Source organism: Pyrgilauda ruficollis, unplaced genomic scaffold (assembly GCF_017590135.1).
Source record: "Pyrgilauda ruficollis isolate IOZ18807 unplaced genomic scaffold, ASM1759013v1 scaffold28, whole genome shotgun sequence".
Classification (NCBI taxonomy): domain Eukaryota; kingdom Metazoa; phylum Chordata; class Aves; order Passeriformes; family Passeridae; genus Pyrgilauda; species Pyrgilauda ruficollis.
In genome coordinates, this window is record NW_024524155.1 from 1,976,779 (window position 1) to 1,991,703 (window position 14,925).

Sequence of the window (14,925 nt, forward strand, 5' to 3'; positions counted from 1 at the left end):
GTGTTAGCTTTGATTTGCATTAACGTGCCAGGAGATTAGGTTGCAATGGTGAGGATAGAAATTGAGTTTGGACCATGGCTGCTATTGTTTTGGTTTTTTTTAAAGTAAGTGGGTGTGTATTTGAGTTGTCTTCTGTGTGAAAAAAAAAAAAAAAAAAAGGCAGATTCAGGTTATTCTTAAATATAAAATCAGGAAGAGACAGTATACTGATGCTATGTGATGTGATTCTACCTGTATGCATAGACTGTGCATTCTTACCATAAAACAAATGCTGTGTCTAGGTAACTGTCATACAGGGAAAGAAATACTGCATGGATCCTTAGGGTTTTCTCTGTCTGCTGGTAAAGTAGAATGAATACTTCTGTAAGCTTCAAGAAATTTCTGCATCTTTGCCTTCATGCCCTTCCCTTACTCTTAGGGAAAGATGCTATGGTGGACATTGATGGTGAGTACTAAGGCATCATCATAGTCTCCAGGCATTGATGATTCTGATTGCTGCAGAAGGAGGTGTATACTTGTGAAGTTTGAGAAAAGGAAAAAAAATCTCTAAAACTCTCCTGTATGTGTTAGAATTTCAAGAAGTTCTACTTCTCTCTGCTTGTATTTTCTGTTAGATGCCCGTTGTAGATACTTGTCTATGTGCAATCTTCTTTGATAAATTCTACAGTTTGGGTTGGATTGTTTTTGTCTGTGACTTAATAATTTTTTTCATAATAAGGTAATTATTTTACCACATAATTATTTTAAAATATCCAAAGTGACTGTAAAACCCCAAATTTCCATTTTGTCTGGTATTCATTGAGACTCCCAAATGCAGCTGATTGCATTTTTCTAATTCTGATGGACACATCTTACCAAAGGGAGATTATCATAAACAATGTTAAGTCTGTAATTGCGTAGATAGCTTTAAAATGTAGTTAGGTGTAGAAGTGTTAGAAATGCTAAAATGACACCTGCCATTGCATGGTTAATTCTGGAGCCTGAAGTAGGAAGTACAGTGGGGAGTTTTTCCAGTGGTAGACAGCATCCCATCGAGCTCTGATGACTGAGTTTCCAATGCTATATATATAAGGATCACATGCTGAGTAGCCCAAAAGCTGGCAGATAACTGCTGTTGAAGTGAGTGATGCAACAGCTAAATTCTAAATAAAAGCTGAGTTGATGAGATACTTTTTACCTGATCTTTTTTTAATTTTTTTTTTCCTTTTCTCTTCTCCTCCTCCTCACCATTTCTACGTGCCCATACCTAGTTTGTGAATCTGGTTTTGTTAAAACAAAGGCTACCTCTGAAAGGTACTTCAGCCAGAATGCTTTATTAAAACAAGACAAAACCAACACCTTTGCCTCCACCAAAAAGAAACCCAGGACAACAAATACCAATAAACAAGAACTACGAAATAAAAACCACCAAACCAGTTAAGAAAATCCTACAAAATATTTGTTATACCCTGGTATTCATGTCTAAGAATGTCTCTTCTGCAAGTCCCCTTTGTCTCCTGTAGTTTGTTCAGTAGTGGGAAGAAATTCTGCAATGGTTTGATCCTTTCTGGAAAAGACAAAAGTCTTTCTTTCTGGAAAAGACAAAATGCAAAAATGAGTTTATATTGATAGAGTGAAGGTTGATCTAGATACTTGCTGTGGTTAAGAAAAGGGAAGTGTTAGTGGGGAAGAAGAGAAAAATCTGATTAATCTGGAAATTGACTGATCAAACTGCTCTGAAGACTGTGAAATCAGTCATCTGATTCACCACTATTAACTTCTGCAGAATTTTTGGTATGCTACTCAAAGCACCAATTTGTGCTTTGCAAAGACATCTGGAATATTAGCACTGGTCAGTCAAGTAGTGGAACACGTTGTGCAGTCACCAGTTCTGCATTCTCTGTTCTTGGAGGTTTTCCAGACCTGACTCAAAGCTTTAAGCAGCATGATCTGTCCTCATAGTCGACCCCAGTTTGACCAGGAGACCTCCTGAGCCCTTGTAACCCTGATCCTGCAGTGGCTCCATGTTTCTCTGATCTAAGTTCTCCTACAACTAGAAGTGCATTTGAAGCCTGCATTCCTCACGGCACCGAATGGTTCAGCTTGTGAGCTTTAGGCAGGTGCAACTCTATGATCTGCCTCTGTGGGAGCAGCTGATTAGGAACAGGATACCTAGGAATTCCTGTGTCACAGTGATGGCTACTGGGCTTTGGGGGATGGTGAATGGACTTTCAAATATTCCATGGACAGAGCTGATTACAAGTCTGTGCAGTGTGGGCTACAGAGCCCGTATTTGTGCACAGGGAGGTACAGTCCATTCAGTACAATTCTTCAAGCAGAGTAGGAGAACGGTCCTCAGCATACACAAAGGTTCTTGTGTGCTTTGGCTGAAATGAACAGTGAAACCACCCTCATCTGTCTAGACAAGCAGAGGGTCAATGGGGCTTGACTGAAGAGTTTTTAGCCACAAAAGTAAAGGAATGGGCTGTCACATTAAAGCATTTCTGTCTGCCACATGCTTGGCTCAGAAAGAAACATGACTACAAACAAAATGTTCTTACATTATACTGTCAGAAGCCTATTTTTTGCTACTCTCATTCTGACAAGATAACTTGTAGACTACTGTCAGTGGAGGAATAGAGGATGGGGAAAAGTTTGATCAAGCATAAGGTTATGTGCATTTTTCTATTATCATTTAAAATCATAAAAATGCCTAACAAATCTCAGGAGTCATTCTAGCAGGGACTCTTGAATCTTTACAACTGGTCTGTACTTATTATTTAAACATCTTTTGCTTTGTCTATGCCTTTATTGAATTAAAACGTTCCACTTCTGTGTTACTAGAACATTTACTCTGTATTTACAGATATTGGAAAGATTATCTGTGTGCCATCTCTGTCTGAAATGTTTTCCTGTAAATTTTGGCTTCAGGCAGGAGTGAAGAGAGAATTTGGGTTGCTGGACCTATTTGCAGAGCAGCAGCTGATCCTAGTGAAAAATCTCACTATTGTGACTTTGGAGACTTGGCTGAGTTTCTGGTACTACCCCTCTTCTATTTGGTTCATTTATTTGCCTTTTTATGTGCCTCTTCCTATCTCCCCAGCTGTAAGGTGGGGTTCATGTTAACTTGGTCTGCGAGGCATTGAAAAAATAATGAATTTTAAAAAACAGTATATAAAGCATTTATTGCTAAGTATCCTTTGTTGTCTGCTGCTGTTTGTTGTTTTCCCCTGCTTGCTGCTATTATATGCCACAGGAAGGTATCATTAGAATATTGTGTCAGTCATCAGTAGTAAAATGCGAATATGATAATTAAACAGATCCCAATATCAAGTGCTCTTCAGCCTGGGACCCAAGCAGGGTAGCTAAGAAAAGCAAGGCTATTCTCAGCCATTTGCAGTCATTATATATATAAAAGGATTTCTATTTGCAAGCAGTATAAAGGTTAGAAATTATTAGTCTGTATCCGTTCTAATGCCAGAGGTTATTTACCTGTTTGGTTTGCTATATTCCTCTTCAGTTTCCTCCATTTTGGATCCAGTGATAATGCATACAAAGCTATGTGAAAATTTGCCAAGTATTTTGTCACTTTATTGAGTGGTTTCAGTCGTTCAGAGCATGAAGTCTTCTGTAAGATCAATAGTGAACTTGCCACCTTACCTCTTGCATCTGCAGTAAATGCAGTTTTGAACATCCAGTCTGTACAATGTTGCTAGACCAAGTCTGATAGTATCTCTTATTGCCTCATTAACTTGTGAGCATTAGAACAAGATAAAAATGCCCTAAAGCCTCTTATCTGATGATTGTTGTAACCTTCTGAGTGCCATTAGTTTAAGTTTGCAATCAAATGCTTCCCCTGAGTATAAGGAGCACTGATTAAACCTGAAGCGTCCCCAGAGGCTTTTACAGCTGTCATGGGGGCGGTGGCTGCTCCTGTCCAAAAGGAAAAGGGGGGCTGGAGGTCCCAGTGGGAGGGCCACTCTGCAGACATCCACGTGGCTGCCCCAGCTGTTCTGCTTTGCCTAATGAATTGTTTTACAAGGAGAGGCTGGATATTGTCATCACGAGCTGCCTTCCCCAGGGACTGAAGCCAGCCTGATAATGACTAATGTTAGTGATAGTAATTGAAGTGTGATGGCTCTCCAGGGACTTTCACACACGCAGAGCTGTCAGGCACTTGTGGCTGGTACAGTCGCATGAATACCTCAGAAATGCTTTTTAATTGCTTGACTTTCATAACTAGTTCCCATACATATCCTGCAGAAATGCACATTTTAAGGGGTTAGGGAAAAGGAGCTGAGGACTCTGCTGTGACCCTTGGTGTACACATGTAGTTACTGTTCTGACATGTTTCAGTGGTGTTCTTGCTCCCCTTAGTCTTGGTGTGGATCTACTCGGTGTCTGCACAGGCACATACAACAGATAACACCTGAAAGTACCTTTTCTTTTGTGTCTAAGCCTTGTCTTCTTGATGCACAAAGATTGTACTTGATTCTTAAAGAAGACTATAACTTTATTTAAGAATATCAAAGGATTGCTGCTGTTAATAGCATGGAAGCAGTGACAGCTATTTGCATTTTCTTAGGCATTGAAAACTGAATGTAAGATAGAATAAAAATCTTGTAAAAACATAGCATATCTATGTGTCCCAATATGACTGGAGTTTGTGGCCATGAGATTTTGGGAGTCTAGGGCAGAGGAGTAACCAAATGATGTAAAATAGAGTGATTTTTGTTCTGAAAATGTTCTCATTTAGAAGTGCATTGTTGAATATAGCAGTGGGCCTGAGATAAAAATACTCCAAATGGGGTACTGTACTCCTGACTTCCAGGATCCCAACATGAACTTGTCAGGGTGCTGAGATATTTTGATTTGCCTCTGTCTCTGCAGGAAGGTTTTACTGTGGCTTTTTGAGCTCTAGCTGGAGATCAAAAAAGGAAGCTTGATGCTGTTGCTAGCAGAGTAGACATACTACCTCTTCTCATCATATTCATTGCAAGTTTGTTCTTCACCTCCCCCTTCCAGTGAAGTGCTGGCTCTTAGAAATTTATTTTGGTAATAAAACATTACTTTATACTTGCCCATGAAAGCATGTTTGAAGGCTGTTTGTGGATTCTTTAAAGTGTCCAAGAGATTGTTGTTCCCTAAGCACACTGCAAACTTGTATCATAATTAAGTCTGGTGAATTAACGTGCAGAAAGTTAAGTTCATAACTTTAAGTGATTATCTTAGGCCCTTAAAATGTGAACCCAAACCTATGGTTGGTGTGCTGTAATTCAGTTGTCAGTCCTAAAATTGTATGCTTCAGTGGGTTTTGGTTCTGAGAAAATGGGTGAATTTATTCTTGCTATTTTTGGTTGCAATGAGAAGATAATAAAGTTGTGCTTACTGCTTTTCACAGTTGTAAGTCTTGACAGTAAAGCTAAAGAATATAGTTTAGTTATTTTCTTGCAATTTATCTTACAACTTGTACTGTAATTGAGGAGGTGGGAATAGGAAACTCCATGCTGTGTAAGAAGAGATTTTCAGTTTGTAATTTATATGTAGCGATTGGTTGCTACAGCACAAGCACAAGAGTGGAGATAATTGAAAGACATCTAATAACTGATTAAGTGGATTTAATTTATGTACTATTTTGAGCACTGTTTTAGTGAATGCTTATAAACTTCATTATAATATGTTCAGCAGAATGTATTTCCTGTGTAGAAATTATCTTACATTGATAGGGCATTTTGATATTGAGAGCTTTTTGTGCTATGAGGAATATATCCACATATTGTTTAGTTTCACTAAGTAACAATTATTTTGGTATCACTATACAGTAATGTAAAGTTTTGCTTTTCAGGTATTTGGTTATTTTTTACAAACATGTATTATAAATAAGTATCTCTAAGTCCTTGCATGACTTCCCCCAAACCTATTATTACATTTTAAAGCTTTCCAAGTTTACTGGCAATACAATAAATATTAGCTCCCATATTCTTCAAATTAAAATGTGACTTCTGTTTTCTCACTTTGGGGTTTGATGTCTGTTCCACTGAACCAGGTAAAATCGGGTTTGGTCAGTAGCTGGAGGGGATTCCATGAAGAGCCCGGGTGTTGCATTAATCAGCACTGGTGCCCTTCTCCTGTAGGGCTGCTGAACTGTTATCCCTTGGTAGCTCTAGAGGGCTCTCTGCTGTTGGAAATGTCACACTTCTAATGACTTGTATGACAAAGGTCTTAATAACCTGTTGGTCGTTAAGGAACTCATAACACTTTTTTTGCAAATGCTACCCTCATTGCTATCAGCAAAATATAGCATATGCAATTAGAATCTAATTTTCTCCAGTGTCAATTAAAGGGTTTCATTCTTATTCTGAACTGTGTTGTACTCTGCCTGTAAATGTCTGTCACTTAAGTTACAGCATTTAAGTAGTGTAGGGAGTAATTTTTGTGTGTGCAGTTTGTGACGTTACTTCTTAAGTCAGTATGATGTTGGTGGCACTGACTGTGCAAGAAAGAGAGAAAATAATGCCAGGCTTTGTTGTAATCATGCAGTTTGTTACTGTAGTAGCCTTAAAAGTATGTAGGCATTGTTTCAGGAGAATTGGAAATAATTGTATAAGATGGGACGGGATGAAAGTGTGAAGAGTAATTTAAGCAGAGTAACGGGTGCTTGTCTCAAGTTGTATGAAAGCATTAGAAAGGAAGAACTACCTTCTGGTAATACTTCTGCTTTTATTTAAAAACCCTTTGGATGTTATATAGGGACATGAATTCCAGTTCTGCTTGGTGGGTGGGCAGTGGCATGCTGAGTTTGACTGGGTATCTATATGAGACTTGGTTGCATTAAAATTGACTTTAAACTGGTTAGTTTCAAAATCAGTCGAGCAGTTAAAGATTGTAATGTTGTGTTCTCTTTTGTAATAGTACATTCTATTTTCTTACAGTTTTGTAGGGTTTTTTTCTATATATGTGCCAGTGCTAGATTGCTTTCACTCTGTTGTGTTTTGAAAGCAGTGAAAACCAGAAATAACTAGGAGTAACATCTGTGAAAACTACAAGACTAGGAATAACTGCAACGTGATTGCAGCTTACATTTTGCAGCACCTTTGGGCATCATGGGTTGGATGTCTGTTATGGACAGTGCTGCAGTGTTCCGCATGATAAGGAGCTTACATATTGAGGGAGTGAAAATAACATTGAGTTTGATGCTCAGTGAGCTTCCCAGTTGAAAACATGCATGAGTGTCCTATTTTTACTTGGTGGTGAGCTCTGTCTTGTGTATTCTGCAAAGCCCTTGTTTAAAATCATCCTTGTGAATTTACTGCTGAAGGGGGACAAGGTGAAGTATGGATAGACTCAGGAAAGGAAGAGGTTGTTTTATTTTCACTGGTAGCTTTTGCAGTTCCCCAAGCAATGAGGGCTGCAGAAAGTGTCTTTTGAGAGCCACAACTTGATTAGATGTTTGGGTCTGTTGTAAAATCCTGTGGTGTCTGCCTCTTGTGCCAGCGTGAAAATCCTCCTAATACAGTGGAGGAAAGGTATTGAGAAATCTTTCATGTTAATTCTGTGTGTTTTTCCCTCTTCTAGGAACTACATTACATAGTAGGAAAAATACACTGAATCACCCTTACTTGACTAAAACACAAACTAATAACAATTAAGCTATTGATTACTTTTTCAGGCAGTAAAAAGATGCTTCTTTCAGGATTCATTTCCCCATGCCATCCTTGACTTCAAACACCTGCAACTTACAAGTTCTGGTTGTAGATGAATTCAAACGCTCAGTCCTCCTAGCATTTTGGATGTATTTATTGCATGTACTACATCTTTTCATGTCTAACCACTGTAATTTGAGAGGAAATAATATATTTTTTATTTAAGGTTATGGGTTGTACTAGTTCAGCGGAAGTAGGGATTTTATATATTTTAATGCACTACTGCAATTCTTGTGTAATGGAATCTTATATTAAAACCTTTTGTGTAACTATTGAGATTTTGCTTGTAAATTCAGAGGATATAGGCATAACCAGTTTTAAACTACATAAGATTTTGCAATGTTTTTTGAAATATATTTTCAAGTAATTGTGACGGAACTGAAATAATTTTTGTGAGATACAGTATTGTGGAGTGGCATCTGCATCCTTTCTATGTTTTGACTTGTTAGTTTTGAGTACTTTGGTAGTCAGTTAATAGCATAATCAGAATACTGGAGTTGCTAAACAAAATGTCTCATAACAGTGTCTCAGAATTATTGTTAACAGAAATGCTCTCAATATTGTTAAATCCTGTCAGTTTTGAGATCTAAATATTTTAGGAAAGAAAAAGTCAAAAATACCCTTTTGTTTACTGCATCTGTGTGAGGGACATCCACCTCGTTTGGAGCATTTGAAAATAGAATCCCTGTATTTACTGTGTTTACCTATGTTTGCTTCCCTGTAGAGCTATTCAGGAAAGTGACCAAAGGCAGAGGGGGACACACTGAAAGTTACTTAGTACAAATTTGTATTGAGAAGGAAAAGGAAATAAACATTTTCTATAGTCTTCCATTCCTAGTTGTTTTCTGATTAAGTAGCTATGGTGGGTAAAATTCAGGTGCATTTGTGTTTTGGAGATCACTACACAGCTGACAGAGACAGAAAAGTTTCTCACGAGTGGTAGCCTTTAATATTCAGAGGCCCATGTATACAAGCTTTATGTTATATGAAGGCAGTTTATTCTATCTGCCCTAAGGTGTATCCAGTGCATGTACAAGTCTTTTCATTTCAAGGTCTGCTTTTTACTGATTACTCCATATCTCTTTTTAAAAGAATAGCGAAATGATTTGTTAAATTGTTCTTAGCCATTTTCACTTTTTGGTAATCAGCAGCATCACTGACTTGTGTCTGAGTTTGAATGTACAATAGTGGTGTTCCATTTTAAAAACAGTTTAGTTGAAATGATTATAGCAGACATAATGTAAAGGTTGTAACAGCATGCAGTTTTCAAAAAGCTGAACTTTCTGTGTAAATGCATATATTAATGTTACCTGGCAGTTGTTTTCAGCTCTGGTCTGAATATTTTATTCAAACTTTTAGAAATGCGTCTTTTTTTTTATTATTTTGACCTAGTTTTGTTGCACTGGTGGCTCTGTTTAGTGAACTTTTCCAGCTATTTCACACACTGGGCCATCAGTGGATAGTAATCCCTAGCTGCAATGGGTGGCAATGCCTACTCTCTGAAGAGCTGGCTTGTGAATCCTTGTCTGAGGCTCTGGTCTAAATCCCTTGGTCATGCTGGGGTCACCACAGTGCATTTACCAGGCTGAAGTTGCAAAGTCCTCAGTGCCCATGTTGCCTGGTGCTTCCCTGTTGAAATTCAGTGTGCCAGACCCATGGCACCCCTGTCTTTCATGAATGGAATTCAAAAAGACACTTATATTTCCATAAATAAATTAGGAATTCAGTGCCTTCTTCCGGCTAATCAGGGCAGGCTGATAAACCTTGCTAGCTGTTTAATAAATGAATTGTGACTGATTACCTATTAATATGGACGCCTCAGGAATTCACCCTGGGGGAAGCAGAGCAGTGAAATAGAGAGGGGCATGGCCCCCTGGGAAATCAGGGCTTCATGTTTGCAGCTTAAATATCTCTGTGAAGTATCAATAAGGAGGTAATTGAATTTTGAACACAAACATGAGCGCCGGATGGATGAAGGAGAGGGGGGCCCTGATCATCTCTTCATGCCCCTTCATACTCCCCTCCCCTTCCCCTTGGAGACCACTCTAGTGAAGATAGATGCTAAATCCATTAAATAAAGATTAGACTGTGTCGTGGTAGAAAATGGCAGCTTAGCTAGATCCCTGGGCAAATTGGGACCTTTAAGCAATACAGAAAATTAAAATATACATTTTTAACAAGTGTGCTGTCGACACAGTAATAATGACTCTGTGGCTTGTGGGGTTTGCTCACCTTTCAGATCTGCTTTTGTTTGGTTATATCACTTGCTCTTGTTTTGAAGCCAGCCTGCTTGGTCTCTCTGAAGCAGAGAAGACTTAGGGGAAGGACGGTTATTTTCCCACCTTGCTTTCTTTGGCACTTTTTATTGGCTCTTATGCTTATAATAGTATAGAAGATCAGTACTCTTGTATTTGAATATGAAAATAATTAACTTTGGCTCCGACACACTCTGTTGCATTTCCTGAAAAGTAGTTGGAAATAGTCTAGAGGAAGCATGGAGATGTAAATGTGATCAAATTTTTAGAAATGGTTTTTATTTTCTAAGCACATGGCTTTGTTTTTTATTTACTCCAGATCAATTTTTCTGAATTATTCTCTTATGGGAAAGATAGGGTGTTCATTGTAAAAGGTCAATATTCTTTTTTGTCACACAGTGAATTGTAGAAACACAGCTGAAGTGGTGTTCAAGGGGTGACAGTGTTTCTTTATAATACTGTGCTAGACACAGAACACAACCAGGCCTTCTTCACAATCTCACATACCCTATTGTCTGTTGCAGAAAGTCAACAGATCTTCTTGGGTTTTGCAGGCAGAACCTCATCTGCCTGTACAATTAGAGGACCAGTTGCTGTACTGAAGAGGCTACTCCTCCTACTTTTTCCAAGTAAGATGATCGTTCTACAGAACAAAATCCAAAATTGTTTCTGTTTAATTATTTGGAACAAGAAATGAGCCTAAACTAATGTTTCCCTGGAGATAACTGCTGTTCCTTCCATCTAGATTTTTTTTCTTTAGTTTAGATAGTTTTAAAAATGGAAAATGGAAAAAGAAAAAAAAAAGGTTTTGTGCTTTGCTGAATGTCTCAGTTTAAGACGAGTTAGGAGGAAACCCCAAGACACTGAATTACAGTGGACTGAGCCAGTAGTAACATGGGAACTTTTATCTGTTCTTGCACATCTCCCTGACAACACCACTTCCCTGTTTTCAGACTTCTCTCAAATATTAGCAGTTGTGCCCAGAAAACCCTTGATGCTGCATCTTCAGCTTTAACTGCTAAGAAGTGAACTCAGCATATTCATTTTTTTGTTTAAAAAGAACAGTAGATGTTATTAAGTATAAAAAAGTATTAACACTCACGTGCCATTCCAGAGACAGTAGTGAGCATATTGGGTATGCTTCGTCTTCCATTAACTTAGAGCTGCATTCAGACATGGTTTTCTATTTGTTTTCCAAACTATAATCTACTTCCACATCCTAGCAGTTGCCTCACTTGTCTTTTGTGACAGGTGTTTTGCATTGGGAATGTCTGTATTCTTTCATCCAGCCATGCTTCTAGGAAGAAAAAAAAAACTTTGTAAACTGGCTTAGCCTCAAAGATTCTCTTTCATGGTGTTGACATCAAATTGAAAATGAACAGGTACCACCCCTTAGCTAAATTACAGTAATTGATTGTGTATGTGCTGGAGCCTGTCACAATTGAAGAAGCCAGATCTCAAGCCTCTCTTGGTAAGGGGAGATTACACCACTGGATTTACCTTTGGTCAAGCATGTTGATCATGGGCTTCTTCTTTTTTGGGACTTCCTGGCCTTTGTTCTCCTTGCAAGGGGGCACTTCCTCTCCTGAACCCCATCTCTCTCTCTCCAGTTCTCAGTCTGCTATTTATAATACATCTAGTTTCCTTCAACCTTATCTGGCCCCTTTCAGAGAAGTCACCCGTACCTTGACAGCCTATGTCTTTTTTTTTTTTTCTTATGCTACAGGCATTCCTTAGCCTTATTGTATCATCTATGCCTCTGCCTGTTTTGGAGATGTTTCTGCCCTCTTCTTCCAACTTGTATACTTAGACTAATTTTCTAGCTCAGGAGTCTTCCTTCCTTTGTATATCCCAAATTTAAAAGGAGACTCTTGCTAATTTGTTCTGTAGCTTCTTCTGAATGCAGGCATGTGCCAGGAACCTCACAAGCTTATGGCTTTCCATATTAAGGCACTTAGTGATGCAACATTTTAATTAAATTAACCAGAATTCGTAAATTGTAGATAGACAGATTTTCCAGATCATCTCAATATGAGCTTTTAGAGTGATCAACACTCTGCTGGTGTTTAATCCATCAGACTGCCATATGGAGTGTTGAAGAGGAGAATATCTGTTTATTAACAATTGTTGTTTTTTCACGTCAGCAAGTACGATTTTTGTGTTTGAGGACCTAGGAGTGCAATCTGTTCCCGCATCTCTTACATGAGTTATACCAACCTCATGCCAGACCTCATTTCATGCCAATCTCTCTTTTTTTACTCAATTTAGGTGATCCAATAGGCTGTCTAAATGGCATAATAGAGCAAGAGGGTCATTCTGCCAGAAGTCTTCAGAAGTCCTTTGGTTACACTATCACAAGGGGAATGTGTTCAGATGTCCTTTATGAGAAACTGCAGGTATCCATATTGCTGGTGACTTCTGTGAACATTTGAGACACATTTATTATTTAGTGAAGCTTTGCAATTTGATTGACCATAATATGTCATAATTCACAAAAGTCAGAAAATTGGTCAAGATCAAGCCAACATTTTATTCACTCTGAATTAATAAATACTTCTTCCCAAATTCTAGGATAATTGCTGTTGGACTACTCTAGGAATAGAATTTACCCGTCTCTTTAGAACAGTTGGCTGTTCCATTTTATTGTGAAATACAAGTCTGTTTGTACTCATTTTGCTGAGTGAACGCTTTCCATTGTTGGTCTTTCCAATGGGAAAAATACTCTTCAGGCAAGAGGAAAAAATCTTCTTGTGTTGTGACGTTTTCATTGCTCTTCTCAGAAAGAAGTATTAGCTCTTCTAGAATGGGAGGTGAGATAAGTGCAGTAAGTCCAAGCACCCAAGCCATAATCTAAATCTTCTTCCTTTTTTTGATATAACACTTACAGAATAAAACCTTTCCTGTATATCCACACAGTGCTTATCCAAGTTTTTACAATATTATACCTTTCTCAGAATCTTTACTCTGATATTATCAAATCTTGTTCCACTCACAAAGATGAGCTCTGTATTTTGACTGTGATCAAGATCTCCATACGTTCCTGCGCATACTTCACTATTGTATCAGACCATTTCTCCATTTCTCTTTCTCGTCATGTTTTATTCTTTGTTGTTCTGATGTTCTGTATGTTGTGGGCTTTTACATGACTTTTGTGGTTTTGGATTAAAAACTTGCTCTTTGGCAGAATTGTCTTGACAAATCTGTCGGAACATGCTGGAGAATGTACTCAAAGTAATTGAGATTTGTACACAGTTGATGAATGTGGCAGTATTTAATAATGTTTTGCATGTGCCCCTTAAACCTCCTGAGCTCCTGGGATCATCCAAAACAGTCAGGTCCAGAATAGTCAGGTCCCCAGCATGGTGAAGCTGAGCAAATTGTTCTTCTCCTGTATGTCTTCAGGCTTGAGTGAATCTCTAAGTCACAGCAAATTATTATGCTATCTCCCACCTCTTCTGTTTGAATTTAATAATTGTTTATGCTTTACGCCCTATATTTCTGCATAAGGTCTAATAATCTTTTCCCAGGAAGGAACTTAGCCTCATTCTCTATTTGTAACTTTGGATACTCTGTCACTTCAGGCAGTATTTTGGTAGGAATAATTTTGAGATAGTGTAGTATAAGCTATTCACTTCTAGAGAGTTGCTTATAAATCAGCTGTTTTCTTCATGAGAATGTAGGGGAGGAAAAAGAGGATTTCTTTAGTTTTGAAAGGTAGTGCAGTTGTTATTTTAGATCTCTTCAATTGAGAAGATAAATTGAAAATTCCTATTGACTCCCAACGCTGAAAAGAATGAGAGGGGAGAAAATCAGAAAACAAGTAATGGAAGCTAGTCAGATTAAAATTAGCAAAAATAAATGCTTTTTACATAATGAATGATTTGATGTGGGACTTTCTGCCACACTGGGATTTTTTTTTTCTTTTGACCAAGTACTTAGCAGCAATTGAAAAGGAATCAGGCAATTAAATGGACAATGAGAACATTTTTAGTTAGAGCAGAAAAAATCTAAAATGAAGTAGGAAATATCAGCTGCTTCAGGATATAAAACAAGCACTTAAGAAGAGGAGGAATCTTTCAGTAATAATTATTCCATATGTCTTCATGATGTGGCTCCCTAATTTATCTTTCCTTGTGATGCTTCTGATCTTGGCTGCAGTCAGACAGGATATCTGACTGGGTAGATTACTGGTCTGCCTTGCTCTATCAGTTCCTGTGCTCATTTACAGTTTTTATGACTGCAGAGCACAGAGATTCTTGTTCAATAGGAAATAACATTTCTACAATCTCTTTTAGGAACTATCATAGGTCCTATTTATATGTTGGATTTTGTATACAAGATTTTAGTCAGTGGTATAGAATGTAAATTCTGAGCCTGCTCTGAGATACATCTCTGGAGAGAACATCATTATTAAACCTTTTTGAAGGTGTCCCTGGTGGCAGCTCCATAGAGCAGGTGGCCTGCATGGCACAAGCACACAGAGAGTCAGGAGCCTGTGTCTTATCAGACCATATAATCTAAAAATCACTCAGGCTGTTTTGGTCTCCTGGGGAGATGATGACGATGACACCGGACTCTTATGCTAAAAACTAATTGTTAACCTGCAGAGGACGTCATTCAGCACAAATCCCAGCAGAAAAGGGTTGGGTGATGGATGTTTCTGGGTAGCAGGCCAAGCTGTCTTTTGGTTTTCAACAGATAGTTCTCTGGGTTGCCCCAAGATTTTCATGTCTAGTACCTGGCTTAGTTGAAAATAAAAAGCACATTAATTAAAATTAAAAAAAAAAAAGCTTACAATTTATGTTTATTAATGTATGCATATAAAACTGAAAGGAGCAAACAGTTCCTTCCCTGTCTCAGGGCATAAAATGCCCTCACTCTTACCCATGGTACTTGGGTTTCCTGGAACATTAAGCAAAGCAGTGGGTAGGTAGAAGGTTAAAGGCAAGGAAATAGTGTTGAAAAGGAATACAGCAAGTAAGTAGTAT

The 14,925-nt window shown here is 38.1% G+C and overlaps 1 protein-coding gene and 1 long non-coding RNA gene across 6 annotated transcripts in view; one reads left to right on the forward strand and one right to left on the reverse strand.

Annotated features, from left to right (window-relative positions):
• LIN52 (lin-52 DREAM MuvB core complex component) overlaps nt 1–14,925 on the forward strand; it is a 43,158-nt gene that overhangs the window by 10,162 nt on the left and 18,071 nt on the right. Inside the window, exon 6 of one of the 5 annotated variants that reach the window (XM_041472119.1) lies at nt 10,462–10,507. The exons of the other annotated variants lie outside the window; for them this stretch is intronic. Within the exon in view, the coding sequence (XP_041328053.1) occupies nt 10,462–10,463 (2 nt within the window). The 3' untranslated portion in view covers nt 10,464–10,507. Of the gene's footprint in view, nt 1–10,461; nt 10,508–14,925 lie in introns of those variants that run through there. 5 annotated transcript variants of the gene reach the window in all.
• Nucleotides 1,412–3,834, reverse strand: LOC121356061. Its single transcript, XR_005955501.1, has 3 exons — nt 3,640–3,834; nt 3,472–3,537; nt 1,412–1,571 (listed from the first exon to the last, which is right to left on the reverse strand). It is a non-coding gene; the product is annotated as an uncharacterized LOC121356061 (long non-coding RNA).